The 20,528-nt window shown below is 29.2% G+C and overlaps 1 protein-coding gene across 1 annotated transcript in view; it reads left to right on the forward strand.

Annotated features, from left to right (window-relative positions):
* Window positions 1-18,959, forward strand: part of LOC119613948 (insulin receptor substrate 1-like) — a 209,619-nt gene extending 190,660 nt beyond the window's left edge. Inside the window, exon 4 of the mRNA XM_037970026.1 lies at window positions 18,027-18,959. Coding sequence (XP_037825954.1) covers window positions 18,027-18,924 — 898 coding nt within the window. The 3' untranslated portion in view covers window positions 18,925-18,959. The remainder of the gene's footprint in view (window positions 1-18,026) is intronic.
* Window positions 18,960-20,528: the final 1,569 nt, after the last annotated feature.

Below are 20,528 nucleotides of genomic sequence, written 5' to 3' on the forward strand. Positions count from 1 at the left end.
TAGACAATTCGTAATTTTTTACTTTGGAATACCTGTATCGGAAATGACAAGAATTGGTATATAAGTAAACTTCTCAGATTTTGAGTGCCATATTTAATAAATCTACAATGAAGATTACATTAAAGTACGAAGAGTTGTGTTCCGTTTTATGGAGTGTATCTTCAAAAGGGCCAGAAAGAATTGAATACATTTCAAATTATATAAAAACTACATATAGTAGAAAAGTAGACAAAACAGGCATATCAAAAATTGAAAACTTTTTGATGTAAAAAGTAAGTCTGTGGATGGAAATCAAAAGAAATTTTGATTAAAATTTTGTAGTTGGATGGAAACTACTAAGGAAATCTCAACTTACAACACATCAACAGGAGCGCCTTGCAAGTCATACGAAGACTTATGTTTAAGGTCAAAAAAAAAAAGAGGGTCACACAAAAACTTTTTTCAATCTCAAATGAGGAAATTGCTGATACATTTAACGAAATGCTGAAAAAGGAAAACCAACCTATGGATGCCGTACATATTGCAACTATTCTTCCTAATGCATCACCAAAACGACTTAAGCGAATTGTGGAAAGTATACCAACTCCAACATCACAATCAAATTTTACTGAAGAGGAAGCAATAGCGCTTATGTTGGAACTGGGTCTCAGTCGAAATAAGTACCAAATATTAAGGAAAGCTCTGCATGAAAAAGGACACAATATATTACCATCATACAAGGCGATCCAGGAAAAAAACACACTATCCTACCATCACCTATTGCTGTTAATGATGTGGAAGCTTGTATTGATATATCATCTTTGCTCGAAAACACAGCATCAAGAATTGTGTCAGACTTTTCAGAAGACCAACTAAGGAAAATTCATAACTGTGATGTTGTCTTAATGCGTAAGTGGGATGTGACGGTTTATCAGCACTTCCAGAATACAAACAAGCTTGTGGAAGTCGGACATTAGCAGACTACAAAAGTGTATTTATGTCATCATTAGTGCCATTACGAATTCGTTCATATTCCATTAATCCATCATCGTCAAGCATCGGAAATTCATTTGAAGATATATGGATCAATACAACTCCGGGTTCAAAAAATTTTTGTAGACCCATTGGATTTGAATATATAAAGGAGTCAAAGAAAACAACAAAAGATTTAGTGGAATATTTAAAAGATGAAATAAATGCACTGGAGCCCATTTGCATAAAAATAAAGGAATTCTCTATTAACGTATCATATCAGCTAAGCTTAACAATGATTGATGGAAAGGTCAACAATGCCATAACAGAAACTTCTTCCTTCTAGAGATGCTCAATATGTAATGAGAAAAAGTCGCAATTCTCAAATATAAACAAAAGCAGAAGTATTAATGAAGAAGTCCTGTCTTTCGGAATTTCACTACTTCATGCCAGAATACGATTTTTGGATTACTTTTTACACATAGCATACGACCTCAAATAATAATTGAATCGAATATTCTTCCACTTGGAGAGTTAACAGAAGAAGCTCAGGAAGCGAGGAATCGAGATTTTAAGCATGTTCAACTATTCAGCTCAAGAAAATGCTCCAGGCAATCACAGAATGAAGATATTTTTAATAGTTTACTTCTATCTTCTGATCCTGTTCTTTCAACTATGCGAAAAAGATGGATTTGTTATGAAACTCTATCATCTCAAAACAAGGAAGATTTAAAGGACTTATATTACCTTTTGGATATGTATACCGATATGACAGATTATTTTATAGAAAATAAGTAGTGTTAGGAATTAACTATATAAGTAGGTTGTAAGAATTAATTGTATTATGTTTAAGATAAACAGTTCTAATAAAAAAAGCTATTGTACTAACTGATGATATTGTATTAAATTGTGTTTTATATTTCGGTGGGCGGGAAAGGTGGTTTGTGTGGGGTGATTTAGGTGTTGTTGTGCGTGGCTCATAATAAAATTATAATTTTTTTATTGTATATACAATGTTATAGTCTTTAATAAAATAATTAACTAAATAATTTTTAAAAATTGTCCAAATATTTTATTCAACACCAAATGTATGTTCTGTCATACTTAATACTAAAATATGAAAAAGATGAAATTAAAGGACACAGGTTTAAATGAACATATTTTTGAATGTAATTGAGATATTGGCTTGAAATTTTTTGTAAAGGGTCGAGAATTTCCATATCTAACTAGAAAATGATATTAAGGGATAAATATGGACTAAATTGTTGTAGCTATCTGCGACCATATTAAAATTTTGATATAAATCATAGTTTTAGAAATTTAACAAATATGTAATATAAGACAAAATCTTTATTTATGAACAAAACTCAATGAAATTTTCAACGCTTGTTAAATTTGTCATTTCAAATAAGAAAATGCAAAAATTGAAAAGGTCAAAGGGCATCCCGCAATTCCCAAAAATAGGAATGAAAATCCCAAAAATGGGATTTTTTACTTTTTTGCCCATAGGGTCCACATTCCTTTCAGGGCTGGGAAAATACTTTTGGAGTAAATAGAAAACATATTGAGGTTTCCATAACTGCTTTCAGTTTTCTGATCCCAGCTTTGGGATTTTAGAACATGTCGCCCAAAGTTGAAGTTTTGATAAAAAAATAGGTCATATTCGGAAGGACGCAGTGGCAACATTTTCAAAAAATAGGACAAGTTTTTTACGCCAAAGCGTTCTGCGTAAAGATACCTTTTATAAAACTATAAAACTGTTATATGTTCTTAAAGAAAATTTAATTTTATTAATAAAAGAGTTAAGACACATTTTTTGGCAAAAAAACGGCAAAAATCTAAAATTTTTTGAATTTTTAAATTAAAAAACGTATATTTTTGGATCTATAAATGATACTGTTTGTATATTATTGGAAATTTTGTTGTCTAACTAACAAGAAAAAATTGAGTCCATTTGGTCCAAAATTACGCCCGGTATTCAAAAAAAGGCGGACCAAGGTATGATAAATTTTGTATCACTAAATTTTTAAATGCCTATAACTCGGATATAATAAGAGATAAGTAGTATGTCCAAGCATGTTTAAAAAAATATAAAAATCTTTGTATTTGGATGAAAAACAAAAAAATGGCACGAGTTTAAAAATCTTACATGTCGTAGGTACCCTACTTTGAGCCGCCACAGCACCGCCCCTGGGGCATCTGCGGGGTTCATCTTCAAAACTTAAACTCGAATACTCCTTGGCTACGCTCACGCCAATCAGATCAGATCAGCCGTTTAGAAATGCCAGATTTATTTCCAAAAAATTTCGATTGTGCCCCACTGTGCACTGTAGTACCAAAAAAGTAATTGCGCGATTTGAGTTTTGGCCATAAATTGTGTATTTCTAGACTATTTGCAGTTGTTGAAAATTTAGTGAAGGTTACTTCTGCAATGGGCGAACAACCCGCGGTAAAAATACACATTATGTACTCGCTTATCTAAGTGATATTTCGTGGCAGTCAGTGGTGATGCTTTCACTTATTCTTCCACTTAGATTTAACATAAAAGTGTCCTAGGCTGCCTCATCGATGTGCTCTCGCTTAGAATGTAAGCCACAATATCATTAGGACAGATTAAAATTTCACTTACATAATGTGTGGAGTTCTAAGCGAAGTAAATGAACGCTTGCAAATAGTAATGTTACATATGTAGATTACAATCCTATTTGTAAGTTAAAGTACCATGTCTTTCGAATTTGTTATAGAGTTAGTTAGTTAGTTTGAAAGGAGGATGTATATACATCAAATCCGAAGAAATACACCTAGGCCTCTATCGGGCCTGTTGTGCGCTCCTTAACCAGTGCCTCAGGTGGAAATCGAACCCACCACCTCCGGTCTACCAGACTGGAACACTAACCACTAACCTACCGGAGGCCACAATTTGTTATAGAAAAAATATATATTTTTTTATATTTATTTTAAATTATGTAACTTTATTTAAAAATTATCATCAAATAATAAACATGTATTATAGTTAATTCAATAAAATATAATTAAACAATTTTAACGTAGATAAATGAAATGAATCTTAATTTCCTTTTGAAACTTTCGGTCATCTTCCTTTACAGATCCTGTAAACAATTAAGAGGAAATTATCAGTATTAAAACTAGAATGTATGAAATAAATTTACCACAATTTTTAAATCCATTTCTGCTATTTAGATTACAATTATTTTAAATTTTTACAATAAAATAATGTTTTTAACAAAACACAACTTCACTTACAAAAAATCAACTTTAAACTGATACAAAAAGATTCTTCTTTTCATGTAGTATACAAAAGAAAAATAAAAAGGTACTTTAGTTCTGTTTTTTTTTTTGTTAATAAAAACAAAAAACAAAATGAAAAAGGCAGCTAACTCTCTGCTTAAATCGTAATCTATGTTATAACTAAAGTGCATGATATGTTGGATTACGCATACATTGCACTCTAAGTACTTAGATTGCTCGCTTAGAACGTCATACTGTTGTCATCGAATATTATCTAAGTACTTTGTTCCATTTACCGCTGGGAATTTAACAAAATATCATTGGCAATTTCAGAAGTTAATAATTCTTTTCAGACATTTCGACCAAGTAGGTCCAGAAGTCGACAGACAAAACGAGATTGGCTTTGTTATTTTCATTATAAATTTGGAAGTAAAGCTAGAAAATGTAATAATAGAGAATTTTTATTATTTTTTTAACTTTTTGTATAGAAAGCATTCCTATTAGTTCAAATGTAAAATATTATTTAAAAACTTTATGTAGTTTTTTAGTTATTGTAGCTCAAAGTTAAGGTTTGCATGCAAGATAATATATTTAAGAGAAAAATCTAAAATTTGACATTTGCTTGTCGTTATTTAAATTAAAATCTGTTTTGGTAATGGCTGATATATTTGTAATACAATTGAAAGGTAGATATATGCGATATTTGCAACACTGTTTTGGTTTCAAAATATTGATCCTTCTCGAAATACCGTTAGACAAAGGATACCTCCTGAGTATAACGACGATTTTGTTACAAATGTCAACTTCTGTAGTGAATTAAAAGAAAATTATATTGCTATAAGTATGTATTTTAACATATATAAATTTCAACTGTTTCTGAGTGCTTTTACGGGTTTTATATAAATTTTTTTCTGTCAACGTCATTATATTTTTGGGATATTTTTCATAAGCGGCTGCAGTTTAGGAAAAGTAATACTTCTAATGTCTTACATAATATTGAACAATTTATGGGAAATTTGATATAAATAATGCACAATTGGGAATTTTTCGCAACGAATTTTCGTCGTCAGATATAGAACACACTAAAGTAGATTAAAATACGCACAATTAGTGCGTATGACGAAATTCGTCGTACGTAACGAATTGTGCGATAGGTTTACTTCTATTTCATACGTATAAAATTAAAAAAATAAATTGGTTTAGAGTGACCGTATTTCATTTTAGATTTATTGTTTTTTTTTTTTTTTTTTTTTTTTTTTTTTTTGTCTAAAGAATTTTTTCTCTTTTGCTTATGGTAATGAAATTAAATTAACACATTTTTTATTAACATTGTTTTCTTTCAATATTCAAAAGAAAAATATATTTAATGATTTTTTAAAATTAAATATTCTTTAATTCAGAAATATGGTCGCCCTATTCAGTATGTAAACAAAAATTGATTTGAAAATTAATAAATAAATAGAATTTCGTGTAATTTGTTTGAATTTTAATTGAAAAATATTATTTAATGATATAATTTATAATAAAATATCGGAGATTTTATAATAATTTTCGTTGCGTCAAAGATTTTTGTGTTCAATTTGAAGAATTTACTCAACCAATTTTCGTCAAGCAGTTCGCAGTGTTGAACGAAATTCGTAATTCGTCCCAATTGTGCTTATACCATAATATTAGTGGATACATAGTAGGAATAACTAAAATTCACACTTTTAGAGATGAGCAATAATTGAACTATATACAGGAAAAACTAGGTTTGAAATTTAGTTGAGATACTGCGTAATAGTTGACAATTATGTTGAAATTTTTTTATATTATATTTTTTTCACAAAATATAAAAAGTTCTATTAGGAAGCCATTACAAGTACAAATAAATACTTTTTATTTGTTTTGCACATGCATCAGATCAAATAGAATAGAAAATTGTTGATTCCACTTCAGTTGATGCTTTAACTGAAACCTCAGGAGAAAGAAGTATCTAATAAAAAAAAATAAAATATGGGTTGTTTTATATATGGGGAATTTCATGTCAAGTGACCTAACTCAAAAAATCGATTTCGACAAAGTTTGCACTATTGGATAGTAGGTCAGACACAAATTTTCAGCTTTATCGGTCAAGAACTGCCGGACTTAGAGGGGGTCAAAGATGGACATTTTGGCCATACAGGGGTTTATTGAAATGAGTGTAACTTTTCACCTATTGGTCCTATTACAATGTACAAAAAAGTATTAAATAAGAATGATCTTATTTACTTTCATTGTTATGCATTCTAGAAAAATATTTAGGGTGTAGGTTGTTTTTTGTAAATTATGCTCTTGTTTTTGAAGTTGTTTTTTTTTTTTTTTGTTTTTTCAAATTGCTTTTGCAATTTCTGAAACAAAGCGACATCAACCTACTTTGTTGAATGATGTCAAGCAACTAAATAAAATATTTGTATTTTTGACGCTCTTGTTGAGAAATTCGTATGCGATCGTGCTGAAAAAATGTAACAGTTTAATTACAATTGGAACCGCTGTCGACCAACCACAAAAAAAGAGCGAGCGACGAATTAAAATTAAGCGACTGTCGACAGACCACATTTTCTGGCGTTTATTAGAAAAAATCAAAGCAAAATTATGTTTTTGTTTACAATTAGAATTATTTTTTAAGAAATAAATAGGAATGGTTAAAAAATTATTCAGAATAAAATAAAAGAAACAAAACAATATGTTTTCGCATTTTAATTTTTATTATTTTCATTTAATATCTTCTGTTAATAATAACAAATGCACATCATGACAACCCTGATTTTGCAATTTTGCAAGATTTTTAGCAAAATATTATGAACATATGGCATCGCTACAACATGAAAATTAAATAAAAATGAGAGGATCGCCAGAGAGCGCAATCAAAATAAAATAGAATCTATCTCAACCAGAATATCGCCAACCACAAGACGATATTTTGCTCTCCATACAAAATGTATGAAAACTCATTGTCGACAGCGGTTGTGGTTCCAATTGTAATTAAGCTGTAAATTGCCGAAAATCTTCGTAATCAGAACAATTCTAGCGCCGACGTCTGCTATAAAGCCCTTTAAGGGAACTGTATAAGCTTTCTTTTAAGCAAAAAAAAAAAATATTAAAAAAAAAAATTTAAAATTAAATTTTTTTGAAAGAATGTAGAATTAGCTATTTGAACTCCTTTGGACAATTTTTGATAGAACCAATAAGTGAAAAGTTACACTCATTTGAATAAAACCCTGTATGACCAAAATGTCGAAATTTGACCCTCTGACTCCGGCAGTTCTTAATCGATAGAGCTGAAATTTGTGTCCGGCCTACTATCCCATAGTACTAACCTTGGTGCAAATTTCATCCAAATCGGAAGATATCGATTTTTAAAGTTGGGTCACTTGACACGAAATTCGTATAGAAGATTAATACACTCTCGCTCACTTAAATAGGTTCACAATTTTGTTTACATTCAAATACATTTTTTGCAAAAAATAATGGACTTATTGGTTATATTAAAATTTTAATTAGTAGCATAATGTCTTATGTATCACTAGATAGACAAACATTAGTACAATACTTAATAACCAATTTTTAATATTTTTTTTTCTAAAACACTACGTTTTTAAACCATATTTTTTGGGCTTATTTGAATAGGTACATCATCTTTAATTTACAAAAACAACAACAAAATGCATTTTCAATCAACTTTTTTATTTTTATAAATATTTTTACAAGGTTTTGGAAAAGATTTAGTAAGAATCATGTCCGCCGTTACTTGAGATAAGATTCTTAAGTAATGACAAGGAAATTTCGGTCCAAGCCTTTTTAGTTCCTTCAATTTAGGCTTCTTTTATGTCATACTGTCTGCCCGACCTATACACTTCACAAGAGAGAATATCCGAAACACTTTCAATAATAAATAGGTGAGAAGATTATGGAGGCTTCTCCAAAATTTTTACATTCTGACATCGAATCCATCCATTTACAGCCCTGGCGATATGGATCGGGGCATTATATTTTTCAAATATCCACGGGAGGGGTTCAAAAAGCTGTTTCCAGTATGCTCATCTTAATACGAGCGTGGCTCCGCTCCCACTTGGAATTTCAAAATAAAAATAAGCCCATTACCTATTCCAGACATGCAGGAATACGCTGTGAAAATTTGAAGAAAATCTCTAGATTTACAATATGTTACATATTAGAGATGCCAAGCAAATTACTCGCCCGTTATTCTCTAAATGTTCACATGAATGTCAGAGTTTTTTATGTAAAATTTTAAGATTCTAGCTCTAATAGTTTCTCAGATATACAATTTTTCTATTTCATTCATGTGGGGGCTTCAAGCTCCCCAGATGAAAGTCCCATCTTTTTCCTCCAAAATGTTTAGATGATTATTGAAGTAATTTCTGCAAAATTTGAAGAATCTAGTTCTATTAGTTTCCCAGATAAACGAAATTTTATATTTAAGTCATATGGGAGGTACCAAGTCCCCCACTGAAAGTCCGCCCGTTATACACTAATTGTTCAGATGAATGTCAAAGTTTTTCAAGTAAAATTTGAAGATTCTAGCTCTAATAGTTTCTCAGATATACGAATTTTTCTATTTAATTCATATGGGGGCTCCAAGCCCTCCCAGATGGAAGTCCGATCTTTTTCATCCAAAATGTTCAGACGAATATTTAAGTTCTTAGTGCAAAATTTGAAGAATTTAGTTCTATTAGTTTCCCAGATAAACGAATTTTTGAATTTAATTAATATGGGAGGTACCACTCCCCTCATGGGTAGTCCGCCAATTTATTTCCCAAAGTGTTAACATGGATGTTAAAGTTATTTGTGCAAAATTTTATATATATATATATATATATATATATATATATATATATATATATATATATATATATATATATATATATATATATATATATATATATATATATATATATATATATATTTTATTTTATGTGAATTATTTGCATTAAATATTTCTTTCGTTTAATATCTTGAAAATTAAGTGAAAAATAAGTCCATAAAATTTTGTAGTCAAGAGTAGTTCCATGTTAAAATTTCTCAAAAAATTGTTTGAAACCAAGTAGTTTTTTCTACAATTTTTGGATATTATGAGCTAACGAATGAGAAAGTCAATTCTGCTAATGTAGGATGTATACACTTATTGCATGATCATAGTCCATATTTAATTGTTGTGCCAATTATTAGTAAAGAATTACGCAAAGTAGGTCGCAAAGTTTTGGAACTAAATTTATACAATTTTACAAAATTTGCAGTTTTTTTGGATATAATATTTGCGGCTCTTCGGTTATGTAAAATTTAGAAATGAGAAAATGTAGACACTGTAATTACGCGTCGATTGATGTCCAAAATGCGCTCTAGAAGATATCACTGTGGGAGAAGCTTAAATATTGGAAAAATAAACGTGAAAGTTTCAAAACAGGGCTTTTTAGCGAATCACAATAATAGCGTAACTTCAATTTAGTACTTTTTTGATATTCGGACGTTTAAGGGGTGAAAATTGTACCTATTTTTGTTACTTTTTTCATAAAACATTTCCTATGTATTGATTTGTATTAGCGTGTGAATGAATACTTAATGATGCGCTCCTACTGCGATATTGCTACTTTTTACAATAAATTTTTTATTACTTCAAGAGGGAGAAAAAGTTCCAAAAGGGGAAAAAACGGGACATTTGATCTTTTTCAAACTTACTGACCCAATTTTAATAAAATGGGATAAATTGATAGATTTAGTAACACTAAATATAACAATGGGGAGTTACTTGGTTCTCCGGTACAAAGGACTATTTTTTGGTACTTTTTCGTTTTTTAACTGGTACTTTTGTGTTTTTTATAATGTGATCCTATAATATGATCTTAGAAATACGATGTTAAGCATGTGGAGCCTGGAGTTAATGAAAATCTATAAAAGGGGACCTTTTGGTACTTTTTCGTTCGCCAAAATGTACTTTTTGAATTTTCTATAATATTGAACCTAGAAACATGAAATTAAGAATGTAGAGCCCAGAGATAATGAGAACCTATAAAATGAGACTTTTTGGTACTTTTTCGTTCTTCAAAAGGCACTTTTTAAATTGTTTATAATATTGCACCTAGAAACATGAAATTAAGCATGTAGAGCCCGAAGTAAGTGAGAACGTAAAAAAAGTACCAAAAAGGTACTTTTTTGTTCTTTAAAAGTTACTTTTTGAATTTTTTATAATATTGAACCTACAAACATGAAGTTAATTAAGTATGTAGAGACCGAAGTAAATGAGAACCCATAAAACGGGACTTCTAGGTACTTTTTCGTTATTTAACTGGTACTTTTTGAGTTTTCTATAATATTGAACCTAGAAACATAAAATTAAGCATGTAGAGACCGGAGTAAATGAGAATCTATAAAAGGGGACTTTTTGGCACTATTTCGTTATTTAACTGGTACTTTTTGAGTTTTCTATAATATTGAACCTAGAAACATGAAATTAAGGATGTAGAGCCCATAGTAAAGGAGAAACTATAAAAGAGAACCCTTTGGTACTTTTTCGTTCATCAACTGGTACTTTTTGAGTTTTCAATTATATTAAATATAGAAACTCAAAACTAAGCATTCAGGGACTTATGTGAATGAAAATCTATAATGGAGTATTTTCTGGTACTTTTTCGTTCTTTAACTAGTAATTTTGAATTTTCGATAATATTGAACATAGAGACATGAAATTAAATAAAAGATGTCTTTTGGTATGTTTTCGTCCTTCAACTGATACTTTTTGAGATTTCTAAAATATTGAATACATGTATGTATGTAAAATGAAACACGTAGTGTCCTGGTTGAACGAAAATATATAAAAAGAGACTTTCTAGTACTTATTTTAATAACTTTTTGAATTTTCTATTATATTGAACCTAAAAACATAAAATTGGACACGCAGCTTCCCGAGTATATAAAAAAATATGAGAGGAACTTCTGGTTGAAAATTTAACATGCACCTCCTTATACAACTAAAATCTAAAAAGGGACTTTCTGTTATATTTTCATTCTCCAACTTATATTTTTGAGTGTCCTGTAATATTGAAACTATAATCAATCATTATTGATTGAAAATCTATGAAATATTGAACCTAGGAACCTATATGAAAATCTATGAAAGGGGACTTTTTGATATTGCAGATATACATAAATGTATATCGGACTGACTGAAAATTTACAATAATATTTATTTTATTTCATTACGATGAGGGTAGCGAAAAACACTGGGTATAGCTAGTATAATATAAAAACTGTTAAAATGAAAATCTATATAATGTTCAGAAATAAACTTTATACACATGACCGAACTTTTTTCAATGAATTTAATGTAAAATCGTACTTCTTTCTAACGGCTTATCGATTTTGGTATAAGCATCATTGTCAGCTACCGATTAATGTTAAGGGTTACCAATTTTAATTAGCGTTTAGGTGTGCTTCGTTAAATTGTCTTGTAACACAAGAAACACCGCGTTTTCAGCTAAAGAGAAATTCTGATGAAATTTTTTTTGCAGTTAACATATCCCAGCTTATCTACACAGAAAAAAAATATGCACAATTTTTGTCGTCGTTTGCTTAAATTTAATTTCGATTTTTATAAATATTTTTAATTGGGTTTATAACGAATTTGTTTGATGTTCACACAGAAGGAAAATATTTTCTAACAAACACTTTATTGAAGTAAATTTAATTTTCAGTAAATATTTTTACTGATTCAATAAATGTTTTTGTTTGAGTTTTATTTTTATGTCAGCATATGGAATACAACAATAAAACCAGTTTTGGGATGCACTAAAATGAATTGATATAATTCTTATTTGGTTTATAACATTTAATGTATAAATGTTTCAGTTTTCACAGTACAAAATAATAGCTTCTAGAATTAGAAACGTTTTCTTTAAAATGTTGTAAGTATATATGTAATTTTTTTTACAAATTTTAGTTTTAAATTTTTTAGTAAAATTTTGCTTACTATTATTGTCAAAATACAATAAATAATTTAACTGTTTCAGATAACATATTTGCTTGAATTTCAGTACAAATACTAATAACTTGTGTTATTGTTTCAGTAAAATAATTGTTTGGAAATGTTGCGAATATATATTAATGTTTTTCGTAAATAGTATATTATTTTAATAAGAAAAATCCTGAAATTTTTTCAATAAAGAATTTACGAATTTAAGTACTTGATTTTACGAATTTCGTGATAGGTTCTATTTTAGTAAAAAAAATACTTGGCTTTATGAATTTTTGTTTGATTTTGAATTTCATTTTTTCTGTGTACAATTAATTGATTTTATCATTTTTAAATTTAAATGAATTATTAACACAAAAAACCGTTAAAATGAAAATCTATTCGGTTAATTTAAATTTTGTAAAGAATTTATATATTTACATGAATGAACTTTTTACACTTTTCAATGCAAATTTAATGCAGATTTTCGTATTAGAATCATTGTCAGCTACCGGTTGATGTATAATGTCGCCAATTTTAATTAGCGGCTTAGGTGTGCTTCATCGGTTTTTGTTGTGAAAGAAACCCAGCGTGTTCAGTCCACCAAAGGCCTTAATTAAATGTTTTTGATGCAAACCAATTCATTCTATATAAAGATTGATTACTGATAAAATTCAGAATTTAAAATTTGTTTATAATGCGAAAATTCGATAGAGTAAAAAATGAAAAATTCGCAATTTTTTTGTATTCGCTCTAACATCTTTACATGCTAATATTTTACCGCGGCTTTATGATTTCAACATGTGAAATTTAAAAGTATTCGATCACGCGATATTTTGGGTACATTGAAGTTACGCTGTTAGTGTGCTTCGCTAAAAAGCCCTTTTTTGAAACTTTCACGTTTATTTTTCCAATATTTAAGCTTCTCCCACAATGATATCTTCACGAGCGCATTTTGGAGATATACATCAAACGACGCGCATTTACAGTGTCTACTTTTTCTCATTTCTAAATTTTATATAACCGAAGAGGCGCAAATATAATATCCAAAAAACAGCAAATTTTGTAAAATTGTATAAATTTAGTTGCAAAACTTTGGTACCTCGTAAGTCTTTACTTATAATTGGCACAACAATTAAATATGGACTATGATCATCCAATAAGTGTATACATCCTACATTAGCAGAATTGACTTTCTCATTCGTTAGCTCATAATATAATCCAAAATATCCATAAATTGTATATATATATATATATATATATATATATATATATATATATATATATATATATATATATATATATATATATATATAAAACGAAGTTGCGAATTTTGCCGGTCCCCTACAAAAAATTAGGCTGATAGGATAACGTGCCGCAACGGCTCTGAAGTTTTCAAGTGCATTTACAAGGGGAAAATATCGATTTTTCCAGTTTTTGCTCAAATTTGGCCATTTAGTAATAAATATTGAACTTTATTGTAAAGGAATCGTAATGTGCACAGAGTAAGCATTTCCGAAAGATATAAAACACAAAAATTGCTTGCAAACTTCAATAGTTATTGCAAATTCCCCAGGCCATTAACGTGTCCCACAGCACATGAACTCAAAACGTGACAAAAAAATGTTCTTTTTTTGGAATATATTCTAACAAAAACATTTTGTTCTTTAAAAAATATCTATAATTACTCGAATATTAGTTTTTGCCCTTCTAACGCGATAACGCTAACTCATTCTCAGCTATGGTCAAAAATGTTTGATTTTTTCAACGGCCGTTTCAAATCTCCAATTTCAGTTTTTTTAAATCCTTGTTAAACAAATTTCAAATTTTTTAGGAGATCTCATGGGGATTTAGGGTCAATAGATAAGGCTATTAAACGGTAAAAATATTATGTCAATATTTCTTACAGTTTAGCTGTACCTGCGATTGGAACTCGGCGGATTTCGGGAAAATAGCTTTTTTTGTAATATTTTAGAGAATACGTATTTATTCTTTACTGTTGCACATTTTACATAAAGTATTATCAGAATATTATAGTCCAGATAATATAAAATATATGTCCGAAGTTTTATTAAAATCGGACGTTCTTAACCCATAATCTGTGGAGTTCAAAGGTCAAATTTTGCAATATTTGGGAATTTTTAGTGTACCATATCGAAATAATATTTATTTGTCGGCCATATATACCAAAAATGATTGGAATTTATCGTATATAGTCCGATATTTAAAATAGAGTGAAAAAAGGTAGATTAAACCTTTAAGGCACTTGGGAAAAATTTAACACCAAAGTTCAAAAAATCGAAAAAAACACTCTCTATTTGAATAGTGCTATATATAATTAGAGGAATAACAGAAATAAATCAAAAGATTCTACATTAAGTATAAAAAATTATACTTTAACCCTTTTTGGCTATGGAGTAAACTTGAGGTGCACATTTTTAAAAGAAAAATTTTGTTTTTAAAACTGATAATTTACGTAATCATATATATATTTTTCATATATCTAATTTCATATATATATATATATATATATATGTATATATATATATATATATATATATATATATATATATATATATATATATATATGAAATTAGAGATTTGAAACGGCAAAACTAATACTCGAGTAATTATAGATATATTTTAAGTAACAACATGATTTTTTAGAATATATCCCAAAAAAAGTAAATTTTTTTGTCACATTTCTAATTTATGTGCTGTGAGATACGTTAATGGCCTGGGGAATTTGCAATAACTTTTAAAGTTTTCAAGCAATTTTTGAGTTTTATATCTTTCCGAAATGCTCACTCTGTGCACATTACGATTCCTTTACAATAAAGATCAATATTTATTACTAAATGGCCAAATTTGAGCAAAAAGTGAAAAAATCGATATTTTCCCCTTGTAAATGCACTTGAAAACTTCAGAGCCGTTGCGTCACCTGTAAACGTTATCCAATCAGCCTAAATTTTTGTATGACATAGTTTTACAACCCATAGAACAATTCTAGAGGGGGGACGCACGCTATCACGAGCGTAGCCAAAAATGGTTAAAGTCGATATAGGAAATTTTATATTTTTTTCTTTTTGTATAGAAAACATTCCTATTAGTTCAAATGCAAAATGTTATTTAACAATTTTGTCTAGTTTTTTAGTTATTGTAGCTCAAAGTTAAGGTTTGCATGCAAGATAATATATTTAAGAGAAAAACCTAGAATTTGACATTTGCTTGTCGTTATTTAAATTAAAATCTGTTTTAGTAATGGCTGATATATTTGTAATACAATTGAAAGGTATATATATAACGATAATTGTAACACTGTTTTGGCTTAAAAATATTGATCCTTCTCGAAATACCGTTAGATAAAGGATACCTCCTAAGTATAACGACGATTTCGATACAAATGTCAACTTCTGTAGTGAATTAAAAAAAACACCCGATATCACTTTCGAATTTTTTTGATATTTTATTGTTATAAGTATGTATTTTAACATATATAAACTTCAACTGCTTCTGAGTGCTTTTACGGGTTTTATATAATTTTTTTTCTGTCAACATTATTATATTTTTGGGATATTTTTCATAAGCGGCTGCAGTTTAAGGAAAGTAATACATATAATGTCTTACATAATATTGAACAATTTGTAGGAAATTTGATATGAATAATACTAATGGATACATAGTAGGAAAAACTAAAATTTACACTTTTAGAAATGAGCAACAATTGAGCTATATACAGGAAAAAGTGGGTTTGAAACTTAATAGAGATACTGGGTGGATACATGGAACTTCGTAATAGTTGACAATTATGTTGAAATTTTTTTAGATGATAATTTAAAAAAAATATAAAAAGTTCTATTAGGAAGCCATTACAAGTACAAATAAATACTTTTTATTTGTTTTGAGCATCTGATCAGATCAAACGAAAAGGATTTCCTTGAAGGTTGAAAGGAATCCTCACTAAGGATATATAGGAGGTGGGGAACAAAAAATTTAATGTGTATAATTACTCATTTATCTCTTTATAAGTGATTCGATAAAACATTTCAGTTTTTTTTGCTTTTTTCGATTATGTATTTGAAAAAGAACATTTTTGAGGTAGGTGTATCCTAGGTCTGAATTGAACGAAATTTGTAGGTTATATTAAGCATATCAAAACTAAAGTCTGTACAAAATTTCATTAGGATATGAGTTTTTTTCTCCCAGTTATGGCAATATATAATTTCAGGATATATGGGAAGGACACGAATCCTTAAAGATTTATTGACCAAATTTTAAATTTTTTTGTATTTCGTCAATTAATTACTCATCTATCTCTTTATAAGTGATTTGATAAGAACATTTTAGTGTTTTTTTGCTTTTGAAAAAGGACATTTTTGAAGTAGGCGTATCCTTAGTCTGAATTGAACGAAATTTGAAGGATGTATTAAGCATATCAAAACTAATGTCTGTACAAATTTTTTTTCTCCCAGTTATGGTAATATCTAATTTCAGGATATATGGGAAGGACACGAATCCTTCAAGATTTATTGGGCAAATTTTAAATTTTTTTATATTATATATATATATATATATATATATTTATTGGGCAAATTTTAAATTTTTTTATATTATTTATATATATATATATATATATATATATATATATATATATATATATATATATATATATATATATATATATATATATATATATATATATATCTTGCTCCATCGTATTTTATTGGCATTTGAAATATTTAGCATTGGAAAAAATAATAGAAACGAATCCTAGTATTACACTGGAGACATAAGCTAAGATTTCTTAAACGTGTGTTTTTTTCAACGTCTGGTTGGCCATATGAGCTCTGACGGCTGAATTGGAGTCACGATTTTCAAATTTTCTTAAATAAAAAGTTAAAACAGTGAAAGAATTTACTTAACATTGTTAAATTACTTAAAAAAATAGTTCTTGAATAGATTTCGAGCCGAAGAAATTTTGAACAGATAACCATAATCCATCGATTTTTGGCCCAGATTTTGAGCAATATTTCACATTTTGGCAACCTTTTAACCACCAAGAACGGGTCGAATTGCAAATTAGCGAAATATTGCTAGAAATTTGGCCCAAAAATCGTTGGATTGTCGTTATCTATAAGTCGATTCAACACTTTTTCTTCTCGAAATCTTCTCAAAAACTAATTTTTTAGATAACTTAACCATTAGAAGTCATTTCTTTCACTATCTGAACTTTTTATTTAAGAAAACTTGAAAGTCGGGACTCTGATTCAGCTGTCAGGATCCATATTGACCAATCAAGCTTCAAGAAAACAAATGTTTACATAAAAATTGAAGTAAAAAGTATACTTTTATATTAAGAATTTCATTTATTATTAAAATTTTTTAAAATAAATACAAAACGCAGTATAAGAAATCGCAGCTTGTGTCCCCAGTGTAATACAGTGAATCGATTCTATTATTTTTTCCAATCCCAAATTTTTTAAATACCAATAAAATATGATGGAGCAAAAAATCTTAAAAACTCTATCTATATAGATACATATCATCAAATTCTAAAGGGTAGTTTTTGAGAAAATTTAGTTTTTAACACAAAATTAAGTCGTTTCTATTATTTTCTCAGAAAGTAATTCTGAACCGATTAGTATACTTTATTTTTGGGTGTTACAAACATCAGCGCAAACACATAGTACCTTCTCCACTATAGTGGTGTAGGGTATAAATTTTTTTTTGGAAATTGACTATATACTCCCAACTAGTGTTGGGTATCTATAGTCAACTTTGCTTTCTTAGTTGTTAGAATATGTATTAATCCTATTTTCATGGAATTTGTTTCTGTTTTCAGATTACTGTCCTCTTTTCGAGCCAATTCCTATGGGACCAAATATGGAAATGATTTATCTAAGGATGCTATAGTTAATCGAGTTAGAGCATTTTCAGTAGGATCCAAAATCAAAAGTACTCGCATATGTTCAAAAACAAGTCCTAAATTGTTTAATAGTGATAATATTAAACACGATTTTGGAGAAAGTTCAACGAGAAAGTCGATCAGTGTTCCTGTTCTTATTAATAGAAATTTACAAGCAGTTGATCAAATGGGCGATTTGATGGAAATTGACTTTTCAAAGTCAACTGCTAAAACTGTTAAACAAAATTTGCAACAAAACAAATTTGAGTGCCAAAACGCGTCAAATATGCTACCACGAAATTTTAACATTTCAAATTCAACAGAATATATTTATAGAAGTTTAAAAAATGTTGATAATGGATACTTAGAAATGAAGCCTATTACATTAACTTCGAATAATAATCAATTAAATAATGCATGTATAAATACGCTAAATCAAGATAACATTAAACAAAAAGATTCAACTGAAACAATAATTGATATGATGGATGCTTCAATTAAAAAAGTAACTAATTATCAGAACCTAGATGATAAAAGTGATGGAAAATCATCAATCTTGATCAACGATTCAACACTTTCTTTAATGTGCAGTAAACTTTGTCCTGACAAAAATTTTGAAGACATCAAATTACACCATGCAGATGCTCCTTGTACGAAGCAGGATCTTTATTATGCCAGTTTAGATCTACCAAAATGTGGGAATGAAGTAAATACTCGATATGGATTCAAGGAAAGCTTAAGCGACTCACACATTGGGGAGATTAAAAATGAATATGCTAAGATAAATTTTGATAAACCCGAAACATCTTGTAACATAAAAGAAGAAAACAAATAAGTTTTTAATAAAAATAAGTATATCTTTAAAGATACCAATTACAATTGTATTTATTAAAAGATTTTTATTATGTTCAGCAGTGTTAGAGAAATTGGTATCACTTTTTTTGCTACAATTTGATCTTCAAAAAGTGCAATGGTACACCATTGACCCATTTTGTACAATTTTTAATTTATTTCCTTATTGAAATAGTAATTTAAAATTGTGTTTCTGACACAAAATTCAAAGGACTACCGACTACTGTCAAATTTTTTATGAGTATTCTGCTATTGTTAAGATGAAGAGGTTACAACCGGTAAAAACAATTACCAACAAGTAAGAGTGTTATATTCGGCTATGCCGAATCTTATATACCCACCATCAAATCACTGCCATATAAATAAACTTTGATATTTTGAATTTATGTATCGATATTAATGAGAACATCATTGTAATATTTTAAAGAGGTCCATTAATGGGGGTTTAACTATTGACAGTGCTCTTTCGAATTAAATATGTTAATTTATATAGGGAGTAGGGTTATATATACACATATGGACCAATTTTCATAAAAGTCGGTAGGAAGATTTCATTTCCTTATTAATTTCAAATTTCATAGATATACCTGTATTTTTAAGCCAGTGAGCATTAAAGTCATTTTCTTAAAGGGACCTTATACGGGGTTAAGTTGTAGTCATTTTCTGAGGGGAAATTTATTTGGGGTGGGGTTATAATGGACTGATCCGCATACAAATTGGTATAGAGATTTCGGTTCCTATAGAACTTATCAGTGTCGAATTTCATTTACGCCAGTAATGAGCGTTTAAGTGATTTTCTGATGGGGATCTTAAATGAAGGGTAGGGTCAATTATGGACCGATCCCCACAAAATTTTGTAGAGAGATTTTAGCTGATACAAAACCATATCGAATTTCATCGCTTTACTCGTCCTTTAGGCCAGTAATCAGCGTTAAAGTAATTTTCTGTTAGGGACCTTATATGCGGGACCCTATTTAAGGCCCGATCCACATACAATTTGGTGGAAAGGTTTTGGCTCCTAAGATACTTATTTACGTCAAATTTCTTCGCTATGCTAGTTTTTTTACTCCAATAATGAGCGTTAAAGACATTTTCTGAAGGGGACCTAATATGGGCGGGTAGGGTTAATTATGGACGATCAACATAAAATTTGGTAGAGAGATTTTGGATCGTATAAAACTTACTTCTGTGAAATTTCATCGCTATACTCTTCTTTTTAAGCCAGTAATGAGCGTTAAAGTAATTTTATGGAGGGGACCTTATATAGGGAGTAGGGTGAATTATGGACCGATCCACATAAAATTATCTGGAAAGGTTTTGGCTCCTAAGATACTTTTCTGAAGGGGACCTTATATGGGGGGTAGGGACAATTATGGACCGATCCACATATAGTTTGGTGGAGAAATATTGGCTTGCATGAAACCTATGTGTGTCGAATTCCATCGCTATATTCGTATGTTTAAGCTAGTAATCAGAATTAAAGTAATTTTCGAAAGGGGACCTTATATGGGGGGTAGGGCCAATTGTGGTCCTATGAAATATTGCGAAATATTGCTAGAAATTTGGCCCAAAAATCGTTGGATTGTC

This window comes from Lucilia sericata, unplaced genomic scaffold (genome assembly GCF_015586225.1).
Source record: "Lucilia sericata isolate MDLA Ls3-8-SP2 unplaced genomic scaffold, ASM1558622v1 Contig000041F_arrow, whole genome shotgun sequence".
In the NCBI taxonomy this organism is placed as follows: Eukaryota; Metazoa; Arthropoda; class Insecta; order Diptera; family Calliphoridae; genus Lucilia; species Lucilia sericata.